Here is a 27,403-nt window from a genome sequence, read left to right on the forward strand (position 1 = left end):
ACCTCTTACCAACTGACTACCACTTCTTCAAGCATCTGGACAACTTTTTGCCCGGAAAACACTTCTACAACCAGCGGGAGACAGAAAATGCTTTCCAAGGGTTCATCGAATCCCAAAGCACAGATTTTTATGCTACAGGAATAAACTTTTCTCATTGGCAAAAATGTGTTGATTGTAATGGTTCCTATTTTGATAATAAAGATGTGATTGAGCCTAGTTATAATAATTTAATGTGGTAAGTTTTCATGGGTGGCTCAAATGGTAAAGTGACTGTCTGCAATGCAGGAGACCTGAGTTCGATCCCTGGGTGGGGAAGATCCCCTGGAGAAGGAAATGGCAATCCACTCCAGTACCCTTGCCTGGAAAATTCCATGGACCGAGGAGCCTGGTAGGCTTACAGTTCATGGGGTCGCAGAGCCGGACACGACTGAGCAACTTCACTTTCTCACTTTCTCATGGCCTGTGGGATCTTAGTTCCCTGACCAAGAATGCCCAGGAATTGAGCCCATGCCCCTTGCCGTGGAAGCAGTGTCTTCGCCACTGCACCGCCAGGGGAGTCCCTGCACTCTTGTGCAGTGCTCCTCCCTTGTTTCTGCATTCCATTCCTTTGATGATTAGCTGCCTATTGAACCTTTGTAAGGAAGGTCAAGGAGGCTGATTGAAGCCTATTTCCTTCAAACAAGAAACTAGGGCACAGAAAGACTTTTGTGCCCAGGAGCCCCATAGGATCCTGCTCAGTTTCACTGTCCTGAGGGCTGGGGTTTCAGTGTATTCTCACTGCCCAAGACCTCTCCCACCTCCCCCCAACCCAAACATTTGAGAACCCTGGGAGAAAATAGTTTGAAAAGCTTTCACATAGTTTCACTAGATACATTAATATTTTAAGGCTTTGCTTTTAAAGGACTTGGTCAAACTGTTTAAGAGTCCAGGACTTTCCTGATGGTCCAGTGGTTAAGAATCCACCCTGCAGTGCAGGGGACGTGGGTTTGATCCCTGGTTGGGGAACTAAGATCCCACATGCCATGGAGCAACTAAGCCAGTGCTCCTCAACTATTGAGCCTGCGCCACAGCTAGGTAGTCCATGCGCCGAAACAGTAGATCCTGCGCGACGCAAGGAAGGAGATCCTGTGTGCCACAGCCAGATCCTGTGCAGCCAAATAAATATTAAACCCAAATCAAAACATTCCAGAAAGCAAAAACAGAATCCAGAAAAAAGGCCACTTCAGATATTTTAGGTTCAACCTAACTAATATAATTAGAAGGGAGAGCATTTTTTTTTCTTGTAGAAATTAGTAAGTAATACTTTGTTTTTCTTTGTATAGATGAGTCCTGCCAGTTTAAAAATACCACAATTTACAATTTGAGCATCCACAGTAGGTAGCCTATTGTAATTTGAAGAAACTTTTTTGGCCAGTGCTTTTCGAAAACTCTGAATTTGTAAGTTTTGAAGTGTTAAAATGTATAACAATTCTGTTATAAATGTATGTGTTATAGAGTAGATAAATATACATCTATGGAGGTAGGAATAAATATTGTATAAATGTTGGTATCATACAGTAAAGACACGACTTATAAACACTGGGTACTTGGTGCTGAAGGGGTTGAGTGAAAAGAAGGGGACTTAAAATTGTATAATGGTGACATAATATTGATTTTTACTTTGTTTTCCATATAAAAATTTGAAGAGAAGAAAATACTGTTATTTTTAGCATTTCTGTCATTTTGGTTTTATATGTCATTCAGAGGAGTTCATTTAGTAGACATAAATCATCATGTTGCTTTTTCAGTAGCAGTTTCTGAAACTATAGGTCAGATGTATATAGAAATCACTTTTCTCTTTTTACTCCTGTGAATTCACTTAACATGGATTTCTTTTCATCAGCTCTGTTTAAGAGTACCCTTTAGGGAACCCGGTTGGAGAACTAAGATCCCACATCCCGTCCCATACAACAACAACAACAACAAAAACCAACCAGAGAACCCTTTAAAAAATATTAACAACTCATAAACTAGTTAGTTCTTAATGGTTTTCTTTGTCTTAAAATTCTAGGAATTGAAGCCCTTTTTTATGAAGGAAGTTGGCAGTCACTTTGATGATTTTGTGACCAATCTCATTGAAAAATCCACATCATTAGACAATGGTGGTTGTGCTCTCACATCCTTTTCTATTTTTGAGGGAGACAACAACCACAGAGCTAAGTAAGTACAAATAATTTCTTCTAATGCACACATATAGTCTAGTACAGCTCAGTGGGTACAATGCCTGGGTTCACACCCTAGCATCACCTTTTATTAGCTGTATATTGCTGTTTTAACCTCTTGAAGGGTGGGTTTCTTCATCTTACTATGTGGATTATAATAAACAGCATACCTCATTTAAGACTATGCTGACTCATATAATAACGTGGCCAACGCTTGTTGAAATCTTTACCTTTAAATGAAACACTGACCCTATGAGGCAGATACTTTAACTGTCTGCGTGTTACAAATTTGGGAAACTGAAGCACAGAGCAGTTAAATGTCCAAGATAACACATATTTGAACCCAGAGTCTGTCTCCAGCATCAGTACGCTTCTCTATATCATTATCCTGCCTCTCTGTTGTACTCTGTACAGTACTTGTAATAAAGTACAATGCAAGTAGTTATTCTTTTTGGTCTGTCATCCAGAGCCATAGAGGGAAGGGAGGGCTGTCAAAGGCCAGTGTGTGCTAATTGGCCATTTTGTGCTTTCCTTGGTTTTATGCCTCGTTGGTCTCTGACAGTCTGCTGTTCTGGAGAACAGTTTTGATCAGGAGAGTCACCAGAAGTGCTAGCGGTACTACAAGAAACCCTGAAGAAGATGATAGAGATAGATGTTAAAATGGGAGGTTTTAGTAACTGGAGGCACTTTTTTAGATCATGAGGCTGTTGGGGATTGTTGGAAGACCTTAGGGGTGGTTGTTGTGAGTCGTGAAAGTTGTGTCCGACTCTTTGCGACCCCATGGACTATACAGTCCATGGAATTCTACAGGCCAGAATACTGGAGCGGGTAACCTTTCCCTTCTCCAGGGGATCTTTCCAACCCAGGGATCAAACCCTGGTCTCCCCATTGTAGGCGGATTCTTTACCAGCTGATCCACAAGGGATCATACATACCAATGCTGTTTTGGAGGACAGATCAATAATAGTATGTGAACTGAGTAAAGTATGGCTGGAGTCGTGTCCTTAGGAATATTTAGGAGAAGGAAGAGTGGTTGTCAACCTGTCATTCCAGGAGTGCATCTATCTCCATAGGGGCTGGCCGGGCATTTCCAGGAGGCTTTAAGTGCTGCTCTGGTTAGGTTTGCCTAACATCTCTTCCTTCCTAATCAGATGTGTCTGCACCTACCTCATAGCATTGTTCAGAAGGAGCAAATGAGTTAACATGCATAAAACCCTAACACAGTACCTGGGTCATAGTGAGAAGGCAGTTAATTAATATTACAAGCTATAGTTGGTAGTATTTATTCCTTCTCTTTAGCCATAGGTTTAAATTCCTTGTAATACTTGAAGTACTCATATTTTATTTCAATTTTTGGTCTTCCCAGAGATCTGAGAGCACCTCCGGAACATGGAAAGATTTTTGTTACAAGGCGATCTGTCTTAGAGTAAGTATTTTTAGTTGTTTTGGTTATTTGTTTGAATTTTTAAAAATCAAGCTAGTCTGATTGTTAGAATCACTGTGTAATCTATGAATGTTTGTTTGTTCTGTGTTCATATAATCCATTAGTTTTGATACTTCTTTTTGTACATTTGCCATCTCTTGCTCCTCCTTTGGAGAAGGCAATGGCACCCCACTCCAGTACTTTTGCCTGGAAAATCCCATGGACGGAGGAGCCTGGTAGGCTGCAGTCCATGGGGTCTCTAGAGTCGGACACGACTGAGCAACTTCCCTTTCACTTTTCCCTTTCATGCATTGGAGAAGGAAATGGCAACCCACTCCAGTGTTCTTGCCTGGAGAATCCCAGGGACGGGGGAGCCTGGTGGGCTGCCGTCTCTGGGGTCGCATAGAGTCGGACACGACTGAAGCGACTTAGCAGTAGCAGCAGCAGCTTCTCCTTTGATTTTTTTGGTTCTGTGTCTGGTTTCAAAGGAGAAGTTGTACGTAAGAGTAGTTATTGGTCCTCTGATAAATTCCTTGAAGTTGTGCTTCAGAGAATTGGTTACCCAAAGAGCTGGAACAAAACTTTCCCAATTAGGTAAACCACTTTTGAGAGAGTATTGCTGCCTTCTTGATACATAAGTTTTTTTCATCTCTCTTTGGCTAGGCTTTGAGACTTGATAGTTTTTTCAAATTTATTTATTTTAGAACCCTAGTTGTACAAATTTTTTTTCCTTAATTATTAATATTTATTTATTTGGCTGTGCTGGGTTTCAGTTGAGGCACATGGAATCCTTAGTTGCAGTGTACAAACTCTGAGCTGCGGCATGTGAGATCTAGTTCCCTGACCAGGGATCAAACCCAGGGCCCCTGCATTGGAACCTCAGAGTCTTAGCCACTGGACCACCAGGGAAGCCTCCTTATTTTGTTTATTTTTAATTGAAGGATAATTACAATATTGTGTTATTTTCTGCCATGTATCAATATGGATCAATCATAGCAGTTATGTAGATTTTATGGGGGAAAAATAGGCTATGTAGATTAATTGTGGCAACCTCATTTGTGAACTAAAAATTAAAAGTGCCTTTTGAGTAGGTAATGAACATTTCTTTTGAAATGCTCTGTGAGTAGGTAATTATTATTCATTTCTTTATAAGAATACTGATACTCATTAGTAATGTTTCGTGATTACTGTTGAGATATTTTTGGAACATGGATCAGGCATCTTCTGAACTACTTTGAAGTAAAGTCTTTAATATTTGGTGTTTTAAAATGCTGATTAATTTTATTTGAACTGTATTTACAGTGAGCTGTTTGAGGTGGACCACATCAGAACAATATATCACATGTTCATTGCCCTCCTCATTCTCTTTATTCTCAGCACACTTGCAGTAGATTACATTGATGAAGGAAGGTAAGACAGCATACCTGTTTAGTGGATGCATGGGGTGTTGAGAGTTTCCCCTGTATTTATATTCTGGAAAAAAAAAAGATTCAGTTAAATTGCTTCAGAAAATCCCAGAGCAGCTGGTTCAAGAGTGGGATTCCTCTCTCTCGAAAAGTACAACCAATAAGAATATTAAAAGTTTTATTACTTTTAACTTTTTAAATGGTCTGTTTTAATAGGCCATATTAGTTGTTTCTAGGTAATTTTCCTTTAGGAAAATTTGGAGAGAATTTTGTATATATAACATCAATTTTTCTACTGTGGTATGTGTTATATTTTGTTTCAAAAAATCGGGTAGCTTATTGGAATTTAATGTTTGAAATTTGAGATAATGATGTAATGTATATTAGATTTTCAGATTGTACTATTTCTTTCTGAAAAACCATCGTTTGTACATAACTGATTGCTGTTTGAACATTTCAGATATTAACTTTGCCATAGAATATTTCAGAGTTTAAAATACATTAATGTACGAATCTACTCATTGGGAAGTTCTGAGTCTTAGTATTTTAGATATCATATGTTCAAAGACTATATTATCCTATGGCTTTTAGAAAATAAATAAATTGTGAAGTGGAGGCTTAGGAGCACAAATGTTATATCCATGATTCTGTTTATTAGTGTTGTTTCTTGAAGTTGAGGGTTTGGGGTCTGAAAGTTTTGAATTTTATGAATAAGTGTGTATTAAAAAATCCACTTCTGTGTTCTTTGTGTTTTTCCTCCCCAGGCTGGTGCTTGAGTTCAGTCTCATGTCTTATGCTTTTGGGAAACTTACTGTTGTTTTGTGGACGTGGCTCACCATGTTCTTATGTACAGTGACAGTTCCTTATTTCCTATTTCAACGCTGGGCCAGAGGCTATCACAGGACTTCTCACCCAGTGGTCCATTCTTTCATACACTGCTTCCTTTTTGTGGTCTTCCAGATTGGAGTTCTAGGTTTAGGACCACCTTATGTTGTGTTAGCATATACACTACCACCAGCTTCCCGGTGCATTGTTATATTAGAACAGGTAAGATTTTGAGTGTGCCTAGTGCAATGATTTGCTTAGTTAATAATAATAATTTAGTTACTTTTGTTCAGTAGTTGGATACATTTTCATATCTAGTTCTTTAGGCTCTTAATTATAAAATTAAAGTGTTAGCTAGATCATCTTTTAAAATTCGTTCTATCTTCAGTGTTCTCTAATTCTTGATAATTGAAATAAATTGAACTATTCTGGATGAATTCAAATTTAGTTTTTGAACATTTTTTGTAGACGCCATCTAAATTAGAAAATTTTTTTGTCATTAAAAACTCTACTTTTAAAGTGTCAGATTGATTGTTTTGTCATATAACCATCTAAAAGATTTATTTTGCTTGTATGCCCTTCAGAATTTTCTGACTTATATTGGCTATCTGTAATGTAACAATGGATTGGTTCAAAATGGGGAAAGGAGTACCTTAAGGCTGTATGTTGTCACCCTGCTTTTTTAACTTATATGCATAGTACATTATGCAAAATGCCGGGCTGGATGAATCACAAGTTAGAATCCAGATTGCTGGGAAAAATAACAACAACTTCAGATATACAGATGATACCACTCTAATGGCAGAAAGTGAAGAAGGACTATAGAGCCTCTTGATGAGGGTGAAAGAGGGGAGTGAAAAAGCTGGCTTAAAACTCAGCATTCAAAAAACTGAGTTCATGGCATCTGGTCCCATAATTTCACGGCAAAAAGAAGGGGGAAAAGTGGAAGCAGTGACAGATTTTCTTTTCTTGAGCTCCAAAATCACTGCAGGTGGTGAGTACAGCAATGAAGTTAAAAGACACTTGTTCCTTGGAAGGAAAGCTATGACAAACCTAGACAGCATATTAAAATGCAGAGACATCGCTGCTGACAAAGGTCCATCAAGTCAAAGCTATGGTTTTTTCAGTGGTTATGTACAGATGTGAGAGTTGGACCATAAAGAAGGCTGAGCAGTAAAGAATTGATGCTTTCAAACTGTGGTGCTGGAGAAGACACTTGAGAGTCCCTTGGACTGCAGGGAAATCAAACCAGTCGATCCGAACGGAAATAAGTCCTGAATATTCATTAGGAAGGACTAATCCTGAAGCTTCAATACTTTGTCCACCTGATGTGAAGAGCCAACTCACTGGAAAAGGCCCTGATGCTGGGAAAGATTGAGGGCAGGAGAAGAGGGCATCAGAGGTTGAGATGGTTGTTTGGCATCACCGATTCAATTGGCATGAGTTTGAGCAAACTTCAGGAGATAGTGAAGGACAGGGAAGCCTGGCAGTCTGCAGTCCATGGAGTGGCAAAGAGTCGGACATGACAGCCACTGAACAGCAGTAACAGCGATGCTCTGCTTGGTTGTCTGTAATGCTCTGTTTGATGGAAAGGACTATTTCAGGAGACTTTCTTTGAACAGGCTTTTAATTTTTCAATTCATAATATATATGTAATAGAGGTGTTAAATGCAAAATAATTTGAGTAATAACATATCCCACTTTAGAGGTCTTCACTGTTTTAGTCCGTTAAGGTGAGTTTGAATTGGCGTATACAAAATTAATAGCTCTTTATGTGATTATAATCTTGTGCTGTTCAGTGGTTGCTTATAGGAGACAAGACAATGATAGAAAAGTCATCTTTCCTTCCCTCTCCTTTGCAGATTCGTTTTATAATGAAGACCCACTCATTTGTCAGAGAGAATGTGCCTCGGGTACTCAATTCAGCCAAGGAGAAATCAAGTATGTAATTCCAGAATTCAAAGGATTGTTCATAGGGTATTTCAACCTTAGGGTGTTTACTGGGATTGATTGTATATTACATTCTGTAGACATTATGTTTGGTTTTAAATATAAGGATCCAAAAAACAAAAAACCCAACTTGTTAGGAAGGAGAAATATATATATATATATATACACACATATATATGTATATATATGGTTTGTATTGATTTGGAACTTTCTTGCTGTTTCCTGATTGTTTCTGTTTTACCTTTGTAGCAACCCAAATTTAAAAACACTGATTATTAGACTCTTGCAACTTTGCATTATTTGTGTAGAATGTTTTTTTGTTAATTTATTTCAATTGGAGGATAATTACTTGACAATATTGTGATGGTTTTTGCCATACATCAGCATGAATTGGCCACAGGTATACAAGTGTCCCCTGCATCCTGAACCCCCCTCCCACTTCCCTCCTCACCCTATCCCTCTGGGTTATCCTAGAGCCCTGGCTTTGGGTGCCCTGCTTCATGCATCAAACTTGCCCTGGTCATCTGTTTTACATATGTTAATATACTTGTTTCAATGCTATTCTTTCAAATCATGCCACCCTTGCCTTCTCCCACAGAGTCCAAAAGTCTGTTCTTTACATCTGTGTCTCTTTTGCTGTCTTGCATATAGGATTATCGTTACTGTCTTTCTAAACTTCATACATATGCCTTAATATACAGTATTAATGTTTCTTTTTCTGACTGACTTCACTCTGTATAATAGGCTCTGGGTTCATCCACCTCATTAGAACTGACTCAAATGCATTCCAATGGGAAATGAGTAATATCCCATTTTATATGTACCACAACTTCCTTATCCATTCGTCTGGCAGTGGACATCTAGGTTGCTTCCATGTCCTGGCTATTGTAAACAATGCTGCAATGAACACTGGGGTATATGTGTCTCTTTCAGTTCTGGTTTCCTCAGTGTGTATGCCCAGCAGTGGGATTGCTGGGTCGTCTGGCAGTTCTATTTCCAGTTTTTTAAGGAATCTACCACTGTTCTCCATAGTGGTTGTACCAGTTTGCATTCTCACCAACAGTGTAAGAGGGTTCCCTTTTCTCCACACCCTCTCCAGCATTTATTGTTTGTAGACTTTTTGACGGTGGCTTTTCTGACTGCTGTGAGATGATACCTCATTGTGGTTTTGATTTGCTTTTCTTTAATAGTGAGTTATGTTGAGCATCTTTTCATGTGTTTATTAGCCATCTGTATGTCTTCTTTGGAGAAATGTCTGTTTAGTTCTTTGGCTCACTTTTTGGTTGGGTTGTTTGTTTTTCTGGTTTTGAGCAGCACACAGCTGCTTGTATATTTTGGAGATTACTTCTTTGTCAGTTGTATCGTTTATTATTATTTTCTCCCATTCTGAAAGCTGCCTTTTCACCTTGCTTATAGTTTCCTTCATTGTGCAAACGCTTTTAATTAGGTCCCATTTGTTTATTGTTTCTATTTCCATTACTGGGAGGGTCATAGAGGTGGCTCATAGAGGATTTTTCTGTGATTTATGTCAGAGAGTGTTCTGCCTCTGTAGAATGTTAATAGATTCATTATGCCTATGTGCTTTCTCCTTCCAAATCAAGGAGTCACAGGAATAACTTAACTTAAAAGGATTAAAAGTGAAGTCACTCAGTTGTGTTTGACTCTTTGCGACCCCATGGACTATAGCCTACTAGTCTCTTCTGTCCATGGAATTTTCCAGGCAAGAGTATTGGAGTGGGTTGCCATTTCCTTCTCTAGAGAATCTTCCTGACCCAGGGATTGAATGCAGGTCTCCCGCATTGCAGGCAGGTGCTTTAGCATCTGAGCCACCAGGGAAGCCCACAGAGGGATTGGTAATATTCAGTTAATTTAGGGATAAGAAGTCATCATTTTGACAGAGCAAGAGGAAACATCATGAGCTAAGGAGAGGTAGCTATTTGTCTTCCCTATTATGTGCTTATTTTCCCCTTTCAGTTTTGCTGAAAGAAAATGAAGCGCCTCCAGTCTAACATAGTTTCCTTTTTCCAGGCACTGTTTCAGTACCCACAGTCAACCAGTACTTGTACTTCTTGTTTGCTCCTACCCTCATCTACCGTGACAGCTATCCCAGGTAATGGCACTAGGAAGCAGAAATGGGATAGCACCAGAATGTGCCAGGAGTGAGGCAGTTAGGTGGGCCAGTTCATGCAGGAGTACAGAGCAGGAGTCCTGCTGGCATGGGAAATCCCAAATGGTGATTCTAGCAATCTGATTGGATTGCAGTAATTCTCAACAGAATTATACACGTATTTCCTACATCAAAAATGATGTTCTGTGTGGGGAAAATACTGTGAGGATCTTTTTTAAAGTTCAGTTATTTACTTTATTGAGAAAGTTGTTTTGTTTCTTCCTTTTTAGGACTCCCACTGTAAGATGGGGTTATGTGACTATGCAGTTTGCACAGGTAAATTTTTTTGTGCCTGAGGTTTGTTGATTGGTAGAAGATGGGGATTTGAATACAATAATAACTTAATATATTTAAAATGTTGGTAAATTCATGTCTACCAGGAGCTCTAAAACTCTTACTGAAGTCTTATATATGTGTGTGTGTGTGTGTGTGTGTGTGTGTTGTGTGTGTGTGTGTGTGTGTGTGTGTATGTATTTTAATATTGTGGTAAAATCACATAGTGTACAACATACTGTTTTAACCATGTTACCTGTACAGTGGCACCACGTACATTCACGGTATTGTGCAACTCTCACCATCATCCATATCCCGAAATTTTTCACCTTCCTAAATTGAAACTCTGTATCCATTAAACACTAACTCCTCGTCCCCTCTCCTTGCCCTAGCCTCTAGCATTTACCAGTGTTCTTTCTGATTCTATGAATTTGACTATTCTAGATATCTTGTGTAAGTGGAAACTCTTCCCAGTACAGTAACTGGTATTTGCTTTGCCAACACATCAAAAGTAATTTTCTATAATCAAACTTTTTACTGTAATTAAAGTAATTCTATGTGGTTACTTCCGTTTGCATCTACACTAATTTTCCCCTCCCTTTCTGTTTTTTATTTTATTATTAATATATATATATGTATATGTAGATGTGGTCTGACACTCTCCCAACCCCTTATCTGTATCATAAATCCCAGAAGAACAAATTTTAAAATCTTGTGTCAATCAAATACCCATTTATGAAATAGGTTTTTTTGTTATGGGTTTCATGTAACAGGAAAAGCAGATTTCAAAGTCTGATCTTTTAAACATGGCATTTGGTAAAGGCTTGAGAATGGGTATGATAGATATTGGCCTTGAGTACTATCTCTGAAGGATTAAAGTTCAGCAATCTTACACACTCATGTTAAATGGTGTGTGTGTATATATATGTAAACATTAGTATACGGATCACGTATGTATCTTCTTTTGAAGGAAAAAAAATCACTTTTTATCTTTCCTGATCAAGCCACCATTATTATCTTTGTTATGTTCCAGGTTTTTGGTTGCCTTTTTTATGTGTACTACATCTTTGAAAGAATCTGCACCCCCTTATTTCGGAATATCAAACAGGAGCCCTTTAGCGCTCGTGTTCTGATCTTATGTATATTTAACTCCATCTTGCCAGGTAATGTGGGTACTGGTTAATATGGCCATTCATGAAGTTGCAAGAAAAGCAGAAAGCTATTGCATATGAGCACCTTTGACTGACCTGCTTTTCACTATAAACTCATCTACACATCTATACCCATCTCTGATCTCTTTCCATATATCCCACAAATGAAGCATACTTCCTGTCTCTGGCTATTGTTTCCATTTGTCGTCTCACTTTCACTCAAGTTTTGCTTTCCCTGACTGTAGTGAATGCACATAGTCCATATTTATGCTTTATCTTCTCATTCACTGTTCAGTCACTGTACTCTGGCTCCTGATTGGACCAGGCCATTGAAATGGCCTTTATTAAAATCACTGACCTCCTCCAGTAGTTGGTTTAGCCCTTAATCTGTTTGATCTCCATGAAGCATTGAATGCTGTTGACCACATGTTAAAGTCTCTCTTGCCCCTCTTATTCTTTCTGGCCATGCCATACATAGCAGTGAACAGCTTAGTTTCCTTTACTTACTCTTTCTCTTTTCTCTACCCATTAAATGGTACTGTTTCCTGTCATCATGTTCTCTCTTCCTTTCCCTCTCCCCCAGACATTTTCTAGTACCACTCCCTGCTTGCCCTTCAAGATTTACTCCAGTAAATCTATCTGTCCTTCTGATAGAGTACGTGTTACTTATATATATCTTCCCCACTAGGCTACCAATTCTGTAAGCTCAAGGATTGTGTGTTATAGCCAGGTCAGCCAGTCATAGTCTCTCCTACACAGTCTTACACATAGTAGACAATATTTTTGAAAGGGATGGGCATATAAATGGATATTTTAAAATACTGTGTAATGTATATAACGTGCTGATGAACTTTGTTTATAGTGGAGATGATATTTTTAGTATTTGGTATTAAAAAATAAACAGGCATTTGCCTGGTAGAGAGGTATTAGAAAGTTGCTTCCAGGTTGTGGGATGGATTCAAAGGCATGGAGTATTTTAGAATGACAGAAGTCTACTACCAAGTTAAGCCATACATTTAAGCATTTCCATTAAAAACAAACTGGGTCATTTTCATCTATAAAACCCACTTGGAAAAAAGTCATTTCTTTATTGGGTTGAAATAGCTTTCAAAAAATACCATATCGTTTCTGGAATGGATAAGCTGGAATAATAACTAATTTTACAAAGTAATTTAGCTAAGCAAATGACAACATGTAATTAACTTACTAGTATATGAGCTATTTAGGAAGATTCTAATATTGTTCATCTTATTTTTAGGTGCGCTGATAATCTTTCTTACTTTTTTTGCCTTTTTGCACTGTTGGCTCAATGCCTTTGCTGAGATGTTACGCTTTGGTGACAGGATGTTTTATAAGGTAACATGTACTTGGACTCATTCTCCTTTTCACGTTTTGTTTTCTCGTTGTTAAGTATTTGAATATTGTTGGCTACTAGCTTTTTAACATAAATGTTGTGAAGTCATTTTTCCCCACAGGTTTTACAGATATTAAGTCAGAAATTTTGTTGCTGATGAAAGTGGCATAGTCTTGTCTTTTCTGCTACCTCTAACATCTGCTCCCTTAGATCCACATTTGCTTTCTACTGGATCCCATACTGGTGATTACAGTGGGAAAGCATGTGTCCAGAGGGCATTCTGAGACTTTGCTGACTTTTTATTCATTTGAAATTGGCTGTCTGGTGCTGTAGGAGTGATGTCAGCAAATTGTTCTACGTAAGATTGTTCAACAGTTCATGAAGGAAGTAACATTTCCCTACTTTGTTTTGAAAGGCTTTAATTCTGCTTCAGATAGTATTCTTATGCTTCCAAAGTTGATATTAAGTTGTAGGCTGAGGCAGATTGGTTCATAGTGTTCTGTCCTAAGTCGCTTCAGTTGTGTCTGACTCTTTTTGACCCCGTGGACTGTAGCTTGCCAGGCTTCTCTGTCCGTGGAGTTCTCCAGGCAAGATTCCCTGAGTGGGTTGCCATCTCCTCCCCCAGTGGTGTTCTGTAATCCTACCCAAAGCCCTCTAGAGTTTTGTTTGTTGATGTTTTGGCAACATTCTAAGCCTACCCTACTCTTCTCTCAAAAAAGCAGTGAGTGTGTAAATTTTAGATGTCTTCTTCCACTGGTTTGATCTTAGAGGGAACAAGATACGCCTATGCCGTCTCACTTGTGCAGCTTACATTTTGCTGTTTATGATACCAGCAAACTGATCTTGAGGGTTATCACACAGTCTGAGTCTGTGACCTTCAAATTCTCTCATTGTGTTTTAGCAAGGTAAGTGATTGTTACTTAGATGAACATTAGGTTACTTAATGATTATGTGGTGTGTCTTCCATCATAACTTGTTTGATGACGATGAGACACAATGAACCTGGGAACTTAATCATCCGTTGAATTAGGATTAATGTCACATTGAACACTAATAACCAAAATGCCTTTGAAGATTTTTCTGCATCAGTGTGTGGACCAGCAATTTATCATCACACTCTCTGGATGTCTCATTATGTGCGTATATTCTCTGGGAGGATTCAGGAGGTTTTGCTTTGGCTTTGTTTATGTGTTTACACCTTTGCTTTTTTTCCTCAGGACTGGTGGAACTCTACATCGTACTCTAACTATTACAGGACCTGGAATGTGGTGGTCCATGACTGGCTATATTACTATGCTTACAAGGACTTTCTCTGGGTGAGCAGTGAGGTTTAGTTGAAATTGTTGAAGAAACAGAGATTCTTTTCCAGAAAGAATTAGTATTGTACAGCTGAAAGAAATTATCCTTAGTTGTCTGCAATTTTCTTGTGAGCCCGTAAGCTCTCAGAAGTCTTCTGCTTTGAGTAGTCCTGCATAGAGGACCAGTGTGTACAGGTGCCAGGATTAAGACCATGTCTCTACTCTGGATTTCACTGCTGTGATGTAAGAATGCATGGAGGCATTTGGAGAAGCTGAAATGATCCACCCATAATGGTTGATTTTTTTTTTTTTTTTTTTTTTTTAAAAGGAGTCTCATTGCTAACAGATAATCTCCAATCTCCCCCTTACTTGCTCCATTTGTTTTTTGTTTTTGTTCCTTTTGTTAAAAGTGGAGAAAGCTCCTATGGTCGAATTTACAACTCTCCAGTATAGATTATTAATGTATGTCTCCAGACATTCTTTACAACAGAATTTATTTAGACTGACTTAAATGTAGACAGTTAACACTGGTATCTCATTAACACTGATGTCTGGATTGTAGGTTTGAATTGTTAAGTAAGGGCACTATTGGCTGAATGACAGTGTGTTGTGGTACAAATGACACTGTATTTGAATGTCCTTCACTTGTAAGGGTAGTTTGACTTATGGATGAGGCAAGTCCCTTGTTTCTGAATCTTAGTTTTGTTACCTGTAAAAATGGTACCTGCCCAGTCTACCGTACAGTGTTACTCTGTGTCCATTTATAAATGAAAACTAGGTTTTGTCAACCGTAGTGTGTTAGAGATATAAGTTATTAATGTTTTTGAAGATGTGCTCAGTCTTTCAACATTAGTTTTGGAAATGCCTCATGTAGTGAAATAAGGATTTTTAAGCACAAATGTTTTTTGTCATTATTTTAGTACATTTGTATTACTCCGAGGAGTAAACTTAGAAAAGCAAATACAGATCTAATTGCAGGGGTGCCTTTGGTACGTTTTCAGTGTGTCTTGTGCAGTGCACGTCTGACGACTTGCTTTTTGAAAGTTGCCCTTATGTTTTCCTTTCACTGCAGTTTTTCACAAAGAGGCTCAGGGCAGTGGCCATGTTAGCTGTCTTTGCCGTGTCGGCCACGGTGCACGAGTATGCCTTGGCTGTGAGCTTGAACTTTTTCTATCCAGTGCTCTTTGTGCTCTTCATGTTCTTTGGAAGTGAGTATCTTGGCGTCTCGTGAGTACTGAGTATAATGCTAAAAGAAAACAGAACATTGATGTAGAAAACTAGATAGTACTCATATCAAGGCAGTGTTCGTCAGGTGGTAAGAACATTCATTTTGAGTAATTATACACAATTCTGTCAAGATGTTTACACTTGGATGTTGGGAAATGAGCTAAATAACCTCTTGAAGACTGTTGATACCACTGCTTTGGTAGCTCATACAAACTATAAAAACCTTGCCATTCTTAACACAGTGTTCACCCTCTGAAAAAAACTAACCCTTTTTTTGGGTGGGGTGGAGAGGGACAAGTTAGAATATGAATGCTTTCATGGAATATATATTTTCACCTATTCGGAATACTGATTGATTTCTAAATAATCACTGATTAATAAGTTTTAACAATGAAGCTTCGTTTCTACTTATATGACCAGTGGCCAGAATAGAACTGTATATACACAGCTGAAGCTGTTTATGGTAACTGAATGATTATAGCAAACATCTGAGTCTCCTAAACTCCTGGTAGATTGTTTTGATGACTGTATATAACTTTTGTTGTTTTCATAACTTTAGTGGCTTTCAACTTTATTGTCAACGATAGTCGGAAAAGACCAATTTGGAATGTCCTGATGTGGACTTCCCTTTTTGCGGGCAATGCAGTCCTCCTGTGTTTTTATTCCCAAGAGTGGTATGCACGTCAACACTGCCCTCTGAAAAATGTGAGTCTTCAATCAGACTGGAGTAGAAAAGTAACCTATTTGTCCTCTGATTATGAGAGTTGTGGGCAGGATTAAGGGGAAGGGAGTAGTGGAGACGGTGATTAATGTTAAGGGGAGGGAAATGTGGAATAAAAGCAGTAACTTATCTAATCTTACTGTACTGTCCTTGAACTTTTCGTTTGTTTTCTTCACATGAACTCTCCTACTTCTTGGTTCTGTCTCTCTTTTTTCCCTCCTCATCTGATTTTTCTTTAGCTCCTTCTAATATTCTTCCTGTGCCCTGAAAGTGCAGGTCTTCTCCAGGGTTTTCTCAGTGGCATGTATATCCATTTAAACCCACAAATATTTATCTTTTACCTCTTCCTTCCTGAAGTAATAAACTCTTCATAACAGTGTTCTGGAGAAGGCAATGGCACTCCACTCCAGTACTCTTGCCTGGAAAATCCCATGGGCGGAAGAGCCTGGTAGGCTGCATGCAGTCCATGGGGTCCCTAAGAGTCGGACACGGCTGAGCGACTTCACTTTCACTTTTCACTTTCACTCATTGGAGAAGGAAATGGCAACCCACGCCAGTGTTCTTGCCTGGAGAATCCCAGGGACGGGAGAGCCTGGTGGGCTGCTGTCTGTGAGGTCGCACAGAGTCGGACACGACTGAAGTGACGCAGCAGCAGCAGCATTCAGGGATTGAACCTGCATCTCTTGCATCTCCTGTGTTGGCAGGTGGATTCTTTACCACTGCACTACCTGGGGATCCCATAACTAAAGATACCCGAAATCAAATCAATCCGTTTCTCTTCCAAAGCTTCTGCTGTCCACCCTGATTTTGCTGTGCTGCTCTCAACCCCTCCTTATTTCCTATGAATCCCCTTTGTGCATTTGAACCAATTGCTCTGAACTCTGTCTCTCGTCAGTCTGCTCTTTGCACTCAGATTTCACCTGTCAGATTTTATCAAAATCCAGTTTGGATGCAGTGTCATCCATGAAGCTTTTTCCAGTTCTTGCTCCAGTCTCTTTTCTATTTCTGAACTTTCTCCTCTTCCTCATTTAGATAATTCAGTAATTTTAAACTTTGTATTATTATAGTAATTTGTGTATATTATCATCCTTATCCCACCACCATTTAGATTTTGAGTGGTGCTCATAAAATAAAACACAAGATACAGAAAAAGGGTAATGTCTGTTTGGAATTTGGTCAGGAGTCCATGCAGTTTTGTAAATTTTGCTGGACTTAGCCTCATGTAAAGCTTCTAAATCAAGTAAATCTGTGCTGTAGATAAAAATGATGAACTTTTTTTGAATTAGTGAGCTGCTTATAGCTTAAATGCTGGAAGGCATTTAAGACATGTACAGTATGTGGGCTTCCCTGGTGGCTCAGTGGTAAAGAGTCTGTCTGCCAATGCAGGAGACATTTGGGTTCGATCCCTGATCTGCTGCAGAGCAGCTAAGCCTATGTGCCATAGCTATTGAGCCGTTGCTCTAGAGCCTGGGAGCCACAACTACTGAGCTCACGTGCTGCAACTCCTGAAGCCCATGCACCCTAGAGCCTCTGCTTCACAACAAGAGAAGCCACCACAATGAGAAGCCCGCACGCTGCAACTAGAGAGTAGCCCCCACTCGCCGCAACTAGAGAAAAGCCCAAGCAGCATCAAAGACCCAGTGTACCCAAAAATAAATAAATACATACATAATAAAATTTTTAAAAAGATAGTACAATAGCTAACAGCACCCCCTTAATCTACCCCATACCTCATATGTACAGAGCATATAAATAAACTATTCTTCCTTTTTTTTTTTTTCCCCCTTGCAGCCCACATTTCTGGATTATATCCGGCCACGTTCCTGGACTTGTCGTTACATGTTTTAGAAGCTTGGACATTGTTTCCTTCATTGACACTGAAGATTGGGTATTACCTGACTTGGGGCCAGCATCTGTTTTCAGCCATCATGAAGTTATCTGTGTTATTTGGACCACTTCAGGCTTTACAGATGGCTCACTCCATTCCTAGGTCACCTGAAAATGAGCTGTTAAAAGTTTACTGGAAGTTTGGACACTTTTAAGCAGTCAATTTTTTTCCTTTTTGGGATAAGGGAAACTTGTAGCTGATGTAACGACAGATTTTTGCTAAGTCATATCAGCTTAAATCTCAGAAATTTGGTTTTGTTTCTTAACTCCATCTAATTAGAGACCAAACATCATGTTTTTTTGGCCACTGAATTAGCCAGAACGCTGCTGAAGAAATCACTTAAGTACCTGTGGCTTAGAAATTTTTTCATGCACACTATTAGAATGTATGTTAATAAACCATGCAATTGGGAAAGAAAATAATGTGGAATGTTTTGCTGTTTCTAATAGAGAAAATACCTATTTTTCCAAATATAATCTTATTACATATCCTAATTTGTATTTTTAAGTTCAGGTCTATTCAATTTTATCTTGTTTTTGCTATACTGTGTAGTCATGATATCTGTGAAGCAATATTATCCCTTACACCTTGAATTCTTGAGTTTGCATCCATAATATTATATATCGAGGGGGACAAAAGCAGGAAGAGAAAAAGGAGTGAGGCCGGACAAAGAAAAATATTTTCTAGTGTATGAAGCAGTTTTGAAAAAGAACTTGCAGAATCAATCATGTGTTTAAACTATTTTATTGTAGAACTTATGTGGAAGATAAATTTTTTGTTGTTGTTTAAACTTTCAGGCAATAATTTCTTTGAAGCTATTTAGAAGTAACCATTGGTATAGTTTTATCTAATGAATACTGACCTCTGTTGTTTTGCAGACTAGTGAGTCTGTATCGTAAGTATTAATCACAACCATTAATATTAAAGGGAATACTAAAGATCCAGAGAAGCTGGCTTCTGCATTCACTCAATTATTCTTAATGGTAGTATACTTTAGGTACAGTAAATAATAGGTGATCATTTTCAAGAAAATGTACTTTATTGTGTGATGTTCCCATGTTATAAGATGCCTAGGGCTAATAATACAATGTGGTGTGCAGGAATTATTTTGGTTGTTTATATGAGGTATGATTATATCTGTAAAGATGGAGCTTTGGAGACCATGTAGGTCCACCCCAAAGAAGGGAGACTTAATTACTCAAAACTGGGAAAGCAGCCAACTTGAGAAGCTATTATCTTGGTATTCTAGTAGCCCTATTGCTGTCTAGAAAGTTGTGAGAAGTCTTTTTCAAATTGATTTAATGTCAATTTGAATCTCACAGAAAGGTAAGTAAAATTTCTTAAAAGTCATAACTGTTATGTGTACTGCAAGTACCCAGCTAAGTCCCCTCTTTTATTTCCCATACTTTTGGTCCAAAAGACAAAACCGTACCTCAAAGAAGGTTATTTTTAAAAGGTACTCCACATGTCCCAAGCAGTAATTATCTGTACAGTGGTATTGTAGTTGTAATGGAATAACATTCCAATAAGACTGCTTTAATATAGCTCATAATTTCCAGCATTTTTCTAAAAATTAAAATGAGTCAATCACTGACTGGAACTTAGAACTACATTTTAAATACAAAGAGGGAGCTGAGAAAAGCACACTGGTTTAAGATGTGGTTATGAATAAGCCAGTCTACTGAAGCGAGAGAGTGGAATTCTTAGGTCTGTATGTTTTGTTCAGTACTGTGAATGTACACTCCATTGAGAGGACTTTGTTGCTGTGTACTCATTCTGAATACTGTATTTATTAGACTGATCAAGGCTGGGTTTTGTTTGTTTGTTTTTAAACTCTCATCCTCCCTTTGTTTATTAGTACTTTTTTTTCTACCCAAGATTTTAAAGTGACAACAAATAATATGTATATAATTATAGGCTGTTTAGAATGATAAGACTGTCCTAAGATATTTTTAGAAACACTTCAAGGAAAAGCCACTTTCTGTGAAAGACATTAGTTTAACAGCCATGATCTTACTACTAGCTGCTTTTAATGAAAGTCTTGCCTTTAGAGAACTACTTACACTCTTCTAAACAAATAAATTAAACTAAAACTTCTTACTAATGAAAGATTTATTGAGTTTGTTTTTTCATTCCCTTCTTTTGTTAATAGCGGTGGAAATGATTTTCACTTATGGAATGATACGTTTTTCCTTTTGAAAAGTAATGAGGTTAAAATTTCTTTCCTATAAAGTATTAATTAATTAATTAATTTCCTATAGAGTATAATCATTAGTTTGAGTGTGTTACCTAAGAGAACAACTAAGATCTCTAATGTTACACATTTGTCAGATGCTTTTATTGTTGGTTCTGGATAGGGAAGGAAAATGGAGGGTGCTTTTATTGGTTTTTGGTGGATTAATTACTGCAATTGCCTAGGTAAAGTTGCTTCCTCATGTTAGAGCTTAATTAGAAAACCGAGGCTGCAATTCATTTAGTATGGGCAATTTTCATCATAATATAAAAACTATACTTGCCTGAAAAATTGAATCCTGAAGTCTTTATAGGAAACATAACGGAACATTTTATGTTGTAAAAGTTCCTTACATGGGCTACATAGGCTAAAAAGATGTAAGTTATGAATTGTTGAAGCCTTTTATACAAAAATATTTTTGTTTTGTGTAGAATTATGTAATTTTGAATAAAGTTCATTGTTCTCTCTGGGGGGAAATGACGAAGATAAACTAGCATATCTGTGGTAAGTAGGTGGCCTAATACATACTACAGTGTAGTAGTTTAAATATGTTAGTTTTGAAACCTTTTAAGAAAAATTAAATTGTTAGGCTTAAGCCCAGCATATAAAACATAAAATATAGCTGCTTCTGGTTCAGATAGGGATATAGGGCTGGAGCCCTTCTTGTTTGGTTATACCCATTTCCTCCTACTCAGAATACCCAGTTTGTAAACCACCAGTGTGGCAAAAACAAAAAAGTCCTTGTACAGACTTGTAATTAAGATAACCTCATACTTACTAGCAGTGGGACCCAAAGTTGCTGAATTTATCAGAGCCACAGTTTTCCTTGTCTGTAAAATGGGGATAATAACTACCTCACAGGGTTGCTACAAACAAGTAGCCCTGGTAGAAACAGGGCCTCATTATTTTCTTACTCTCCATAAATTTCAAACCTAAATCCTTAGTATTATTTCATTAGAATCCTTAAAAAAAAAAAAGACCTGGGCAAGGAAAATGTTTCCTGCACACTCCCAAGAATGTATACTTTTCTTTTAAATAGATTCGCAGGGTGATGTGCATTGGCTTTGCACCTTGATATAATAGACTCTCGTGTAATAGAATTGGTAACAAGATTGCTAAAAGCATTCCTGTTGCCAGCTCCAAAATTACTTTCAGATTTATCTGTTTAGTATTAGGGTAGGGTGGCAAACTTCTAAAAGGAAATTTTACTTGCCTGAATAATTGAACCCTGAAGTCTTCATAGGAAATAGAACATTTTATGTTGTAAAAGTTGGTCACATGGGCTACATAGCCTAAAAAAGATACAAGTTATGAATTGTTGAGGTCTTTTATGCAAAAAATACTTTTGTTTTCTGTGGAATTATGTAAGTATTTCTGCTTTTACCTAATGTTTAGAACTAGTGTATATAATACTTAGAAATCGTGGAGATAAAGGAGACTAATAAGGACTTTCTTCTGCCAATATAGAATACTTCTAGTCTTAGAAGGTAGAATAAATCTCTAAATGGAAGACAGTTCATACTTCTGTTAATAAAGCTTAAGTGACTTATTTACTAATGGAAAATTCCATGTAACTTATATCATTTATATAGTAGTTGTGTATGTGTTTGTGTGTGTGTTTACTGTCAAAGAAAGCTCTGCCTTGGATATTCTTTCACATCTCCAGGGTTTATGTTGATAGCTCAGAAATGGAAGGAATTGGGACATAAATGTTTTGAAGAATAAATGAATATTATTAGTGAAGCTTATGTAAGGATTCACTGAAGCCTCTGTCAGGTCACAGAGTGCTGGAACCCAGTTTTTAAAGAAGGTAGAATACGGCTATACTGGTTGAAACAGAGGAGTCCTTCTTGCTTGGTCCACTGGTGCTCTTCCCCACCCTGAATTTAATACCCAGTTTGAAAGTCAATAGATGCTAAAATTCATAAGCTTTAGGTTAGTAGGAAAGCTGTACAAGCCATATAATCTACTAAATCCTTAATAAAGTTTGTCTTCCCTGTAAAGACTTATTCTGAATAGCTAATTTAGATTTGAGAAAAATACAGGCCTAATTTCAGAAGTGGTAGTTTTTTAAAAAAATCTAAAACTCTCTTTGTACTCCCATTTTTTCTAAATGCTTTCTTCCTTATTTCTACATTATTACATTCACACTTCTGCAGTGAATATGCCCCTCCCAACAGAAGGCTAGCCTTTATGCTAGCAGATACATCACTGTGCTTTGTGGTGCTCTTTAGTTTATCTTAATGAAGTGGTAGCCTAAACATCCAAGGTGTTTAGAATTAAAAGGGGCCATAGAGATTATATTGTTTTTATTTTCAACCCTTTGCTCATATTTCTATCAGCTGTTAGCCCCAAACCCAGAGATCTAAGCATATAAACACAGAAGCAATGAAGCAATAGAACTGTCCAGTTGATTTTGAAACATCACGTATTGAAGGTGTTTGTGCCAGGCACTGTGCTTGGTACTGAGAAATATGATGACTGAAAAGAGAAGTTTTCTCCCCTTCTGACATTGGTTTTTCAGACTAGAGGCATGTACAAAACTGTTAGGTGTCATTTTGGGGGGGCTCCAAAGAGATCTGGTACCATAGTCCTTTATGTCTCAACACAGAAAAGAGTTTAGCAAGAGGCAAAGTGAGAGATAAGTGATTTATTAGAATAGGGCACTGTGAGGTTTACAAGTGGACAGGTGAGAAAGGCTGCATCCCAGAACTTACTGGGGCTACAGTTTTATAATCAGAGTAAAAGTGGGGAAGGGAGAAGAACTTCTTTGACCTTCTTGAGTAGACAGACATTATGCTTCCATCGTCAGCTCCTCTTCCAGGTTGAACAGGGGAGTTTTCTTGTCCCTACATGATCAAACTAGATCTACAAGCTTACTGTTTTTTTATGTGTGCAGAGAGTATGTCCTAGGGACCATCAGCTTACTAAGCTCACTGGGCAGGGTGTGAGTCTCACACCGCCATTGTTTTACTATTTGGGGGGCATGTCTCATGCTTCTGTTACATGGTTTTGTGGTTAAGCAAACCTGCTCTGTTGAGTAAATCATAAAGGGGTCTCCCCCCTTCTTTTTTTCTATTTACAACTCCCTAGTGGGACTAACTGTTTAATCACCTGCATGTCCCTTTACTCTGTCCCTATTTCCCTCCTCCAGTTGTTTAACCTTTTGTGCTTAAAAGTGGGTAAAGGGCAATCGATCATTAGCTACTTCTGGATGAGATGAGACGTAGGTCAGCCTAGTGAAGGGATAGTATCTGGCTGTGCCTTCTCTGTTGGGAGAACTGTAAGTCAATGTCATTCTGGTTAGCATCATCCTTTTTAGTTACCCCTCTTAGATGTTAAGCGTTGGAGGATGAATCTACAAAAAGATTGAAAAGAAATACAGCAATAAGCATTAGAAAAGTCATTAAATTCTTAATTAAATTACATGGTGGATTTTAACATGAGAAGAAAACTTTTCAATAGCTAACTATTGCTCTGGTGAAAGCTTCTGTATTTATGGAAATGGCTGCTCCAACCAAGGCTATTATCCCAGGGGAAACACACCCAAGGGTGAGGCGAGACCTCCTTTGTACTCTAGGTTAACCAAGGGGGTAATTTTCGGTCTAGCTATTACCTATAGCTATGTAAGTTATCACTAAGTGCCCCTATGGTTCTGCCTCCAAGAGGAATTTCTGATAAAAATCAAGAAATGCGCTTTTTTCAGTGTCTGATCTAAATCTGGCAGATAAGTTGGGGAATTTTTCTGAGGACCCTGAACATTTCACACAGGAGTTCACCTGGTTAATCAGATCTTTTGATTTCACCAGGGGGAATTTACAGATTTTTATCTCACTGCTACACCCCTGAGAAAGAACAGCATATGATACTGGTAGCCAGAATCCATGCTGACGAAATGACAGCCCAAGCCCAAGAAGGCCATTCAGTACACCAGGTGGGGAACAAAGCTGTCCCCAAGACAGATCCACGATGAAATCACTAAATTTACTGATAGGGATAGATGGGATCATATGATTCTTTTTAATAAGGTATAAAAAAGTTACAGTGAAGCCTGCTAATTAGGAAAAAAGTGGAAGAAGTACAATGGGGACCAGATGCAAATTCTGCCCTTTTTCAAAGGAGATTAGTGAAAGCTTTTAAAAAATGTACAAATGTGGATCCCCCTTTCCCAAGGAACAGGCCCTTTTGGCTATGCATTTCATACCCAGTCTGCCCCAGACATCAGACACAAAATTTAAAAAACAATTGCTGGTCCTCAGACCCCTATGAGCAATTTGGTCCAACTGGTTTATTTGGTTTTTCAATGACAGAGATCTGACCAAAAAGGTGGAATGCACCCAGAGAGATAAACAAAAGGCCCAAAAGGTGACAATGGCTTTGTCCACTTAGGACAACCAAAGGGAGACCAGGCTTTCTGTGCTAGTCTGGCCATGGTGGGCCACAAGGCCCATGGGTACCCAGACAAAATCATTGTGCCCTGGGTGGACAGAAGGGACATGGGAGGAAAGATTGTAATCGATGGGCCCTTTGCAAGCAGCCAGGGCTTTGGAGGGGCTTCCCTGGTGACTCAGATGATAAAGAATCCGCCTGCAGTGCAGGAGACCCAGGTTTGATCCCTGGGTCGGGAAGATTCCCTGGAGAAGGAAATGGCTACCCACTCCCAATATTCTTGCCTAGAGAATTCCATGGACAGGAGCCTGGTGGGCTGCAGTCCATGGGGCCTCAAAGACTAGATAACGACTGAGTGACCAAAAGGGCATTGTAAGAGGAAATGCCTCAGATGCAGAGAGTGATGGGGGTCCCTCAGCCTTCGATGCTTTCACAGTCAAAACGCCACTGGGGTCCAAGTCCACAAGTGGCTTTGCCTAGAGATGCCATCTATATAACTAACACTAAAAAACAGTTCTGTCCCTCGAGGGGCAGGGAAGCCATTTTCATCACCAAAGGATATTAACAAAAAATAAAGAGATTAAATCTATACTGAGAAGACCCTCAAATATAAAACATACTAGGCCTAACTAAAACAGATTGAGGCCTTAAGTGATCCTCTTCCAGATTTGGAAACTGCATGGGGTAAAATGGTTTGAATCTTCAAAATCATGGTCATTTCTTTTAATGATTTTCTAATGCTTACTGCTGTATTTCTCTTAATTTAAATTTTTTGTAGACTCATCCTCCAATACTTAACATCCAAGAGGGCTAAAAGGATGGTGCTAACCAGAATGACAATAACTTGCAGTTCTCCCAATAGAGAATGGACATTGAGCCAAGTTTTTACTCCTCCTCCAGGCAGGCCTACGTCCCTTCTCACCTGGAAGTAACCACCTTTCAATCATTGCCCTTTACCCGCTTTTAAGCATAAAAGGGTAAACACCTGGAGGAGGGCGTGATAGGGACAGAGTAAAGAGACATGGTCTTCCCAGATGGCTCAGTGGTAAAGAATCAACCTGTCAAGCAGGAGATGTGGGTTTGATCCTTGAATTGGGAAGATCTGGAGAAGGAAATGGCAACCCACTCTAGTATTCTTGCCTGGAAAATCCCATGGACAGAGGAGCCTGGTGGGATGCAGTCCATGGAGTTGCAGAAGAGTTGGAAATGACTTAGAAACTAAAGAACAATAGGTGATGAAAATTAACCCCACCAGGGGGTTGTAAATAGAAAAAATGTGGGAGGTCCCTGCAAGTTAATGATTATGCAATGGAGCAGGTTTGCTTAGCAACAAAACCATGCAACAAAAGCATGAGACATGCCCCAAATAATAAACTAGTGGTGGTATGAGACCCACATCCTGCCCCCTGAACCCAGTAAGTTAACAATCCCTAGGACATGGTCTCTGCACACATGAACAATAACTTGCAGACCTAGTCTGACCATGTAGGGGCAAGAAAATTCCCCAGTTCAACCTGGAGGAGGGGCTGGTGATGTCTACTCAAGAAAGTCAAAGAAGTTCTCCTCCCCACTTTTCCTCTGATTATAAAACGGTAGCCCAGCAAGTTTTCCTGGTGTGAAATTTCCCACCCACTTGTAAACCTTACAAGTATCCTATTCTAATAAATCATTTCCTATCTATCACTTTGTGTGCACAGTTGTGTTACGCTCTGCGACTCCCTAGACTAGTCTGCCAGGCTCCTCTGTCCACGGGATTCTCCAGGCAAGAATACTGGAGTGGGGTGCTATTTCTTACTCCAGGGGATCTTCCTGACCCAGGGATTGAACTGGAGTCCCTTGTGTCTTCTGCATTGGCAGGTGGATTCTTTACCACTGGGCCACCTGTGAAGTCCCACATCTATCACTTTCAGTTGTGTCCGACTCTGCGACCCTATAGACCTCAGCATGCTAGGCTACACTGTCCATCACCAACTTCGGGAGCTTGCTCAAACTCCTGTCCATCCAGTTGGATGGTGATACCATCCAACCATCTCATCTGTCGTCTCCTTCTCCTCCTGCCTTCAGTCTTTCCCAGCATCAGGGTCTTTTCCAGTGAGTCAGTTCTTTGATTCAGGTGGCCAAAGTATTGGAGTTTCAGCTTCAGCATCAGTCCTTCCAGTGAATATTCAGGACTGATTTCCTTTAGAATTGACTAGTTTGATTTTGCAGTCCAAGGGACTCTCAAGAGTCTTCTCCAACACTTTGCCTCTTGCTAAATTCTTTTCTGCACTGAGACATAAAGGACTATGGTACTGCAGCTCTTCAGAGCCCCTGACAGGACACCTAACAGCTTCATCTAAATGCAGGGATTCCACCAGCACTACTTGGCATTAAGATTCCGTCTTAATACAAAATGATCCTGAATCTGGGCAGCAGAACTCCGAGGCCTTCCAGGGGACAGACATCCCACCCCACATCCCCTGCCTCCTGTTTGTAGAAAAGCTTTAGCCTTCTAGGCCTTCCCCAAGTTTCAAAGAGCAAATTCAGAGAAGTGAGAACACTTAGAAACAAAACAAGTGAGATAAAATAACAGTTTAAGCAAGTCAAGGACCCTTAGATCCTACTCAAAGGCTATAGATAAATATTCTGAGCCATATCCTCCAGTTGTTTTATAGATAGTAACCCCACCACCAGTGGGAAGACATTGAATGCTCATGAAAGCACATAGACCCCAGACCGTTTGGAACAGTAAGGTTGATATTGCCTCCTGAAATAACACCTGGTTAACTCACCACTAATCCGCAATCAGAAAATGATTGAATCAGAAAAATGGCTACAAGCTGATCAGGTGCCTGTGGCCTTGCTTTCTCACCTTGCTTTTGAAAACACCTCACTGAGAGCTATCAGGGAATTCTGGT

The 27,403-nt window shown here is 39.0% G+C and overlaps 1 protein-coding gene across 3 annotated transcripts in view; it reads left to right on the top strand.

The window, feature by feature from the left end:
• SOAT1 (sterol O-acyltransferase 1) overlaps nucleotides 1–18,306 on the top strand; it is a 62,438-nt gene extending 44,132 nt beyond the window's left edge. For all 3 annotated transcript variants that reach the window (XM_055582806.1, XM_055582807.1, XM_055582808.1), the window contains 13 exons: nucleotides 2,051–2,199; nucleotides 3,568–3,627; nucleotides 4,927–5,034; nucleotides 5,795–6,077; nucleotides 7,718–7,796; nucleotides 9,834–9,915; nucleotides 10,203–10,248; nucleotides 11,279–11,408; nucleotides 12,655–12,752; nucleotides 13,968–14,066; nucleotides 15,121–15,256; nucleotides 15,835–15,980; nucleotides 17,788–18,306. In XM_055582806.1, the coding sequence (XP_055438781.1) occupies nucleotides 2,051–2,199; nucleotides 3,568–3,627; nucleotides 4,927–5,034; nucleotides 5,795–6,077; nucleotides 7,718–7,796; nucleotides 9,834–9,915; nucleotides 10,203–10,248; nucleotides 11,279–11,408; nucleotides 12,655–12,752; nucleotides 13,968–14,066; nucleotides 15,121–15,256; nucleotides 15,835–15,980; nucleotides 17,788–17,844 (1,473 nt within the window). In that variant the 3' untranslated portion in view covers nucleotides 17,845–18,306. The remainder of the gene's footprint in view (nucleotides 1–2,050; nucleotides 2,200–3,567; nucleotides 3,628–4,926; nucleotides 5,035–5,794; nucleotides 6,078–7,717; nucleotides 7,797–9,833; nucleotides 9,916–10,202; nucleotides 10,249–11,278; nucleotides 11,409–12,654; nucleotides 12,753–13,967; nucleotides 14,067–15,120; nucleotides 15,257–15,834; nucleotides 15,981–17,787) is intronic.
• The last annotated feature ends 9,097 nt before the right edge of the window (nucleotides 18,307–27,403 follow it).

Source organism: Bubalus kerabau, chromosome 5 (genome assembly GCF_029407905.1).
Source record: "Bubalus kerabau isolate K-KA32 ecotype Philippines breed swamp buffalo chromosome 5, PCC_UOA_SB_1v2, whole genome shotgun sequence".
Classification (NCBI taxonomy): domain Eukaryota; kingdom Metazoa; phylum Chordata; class Mammalia; order Artiodactyla; family Bovidae; genus Bubalus; species Bubalus kerabau.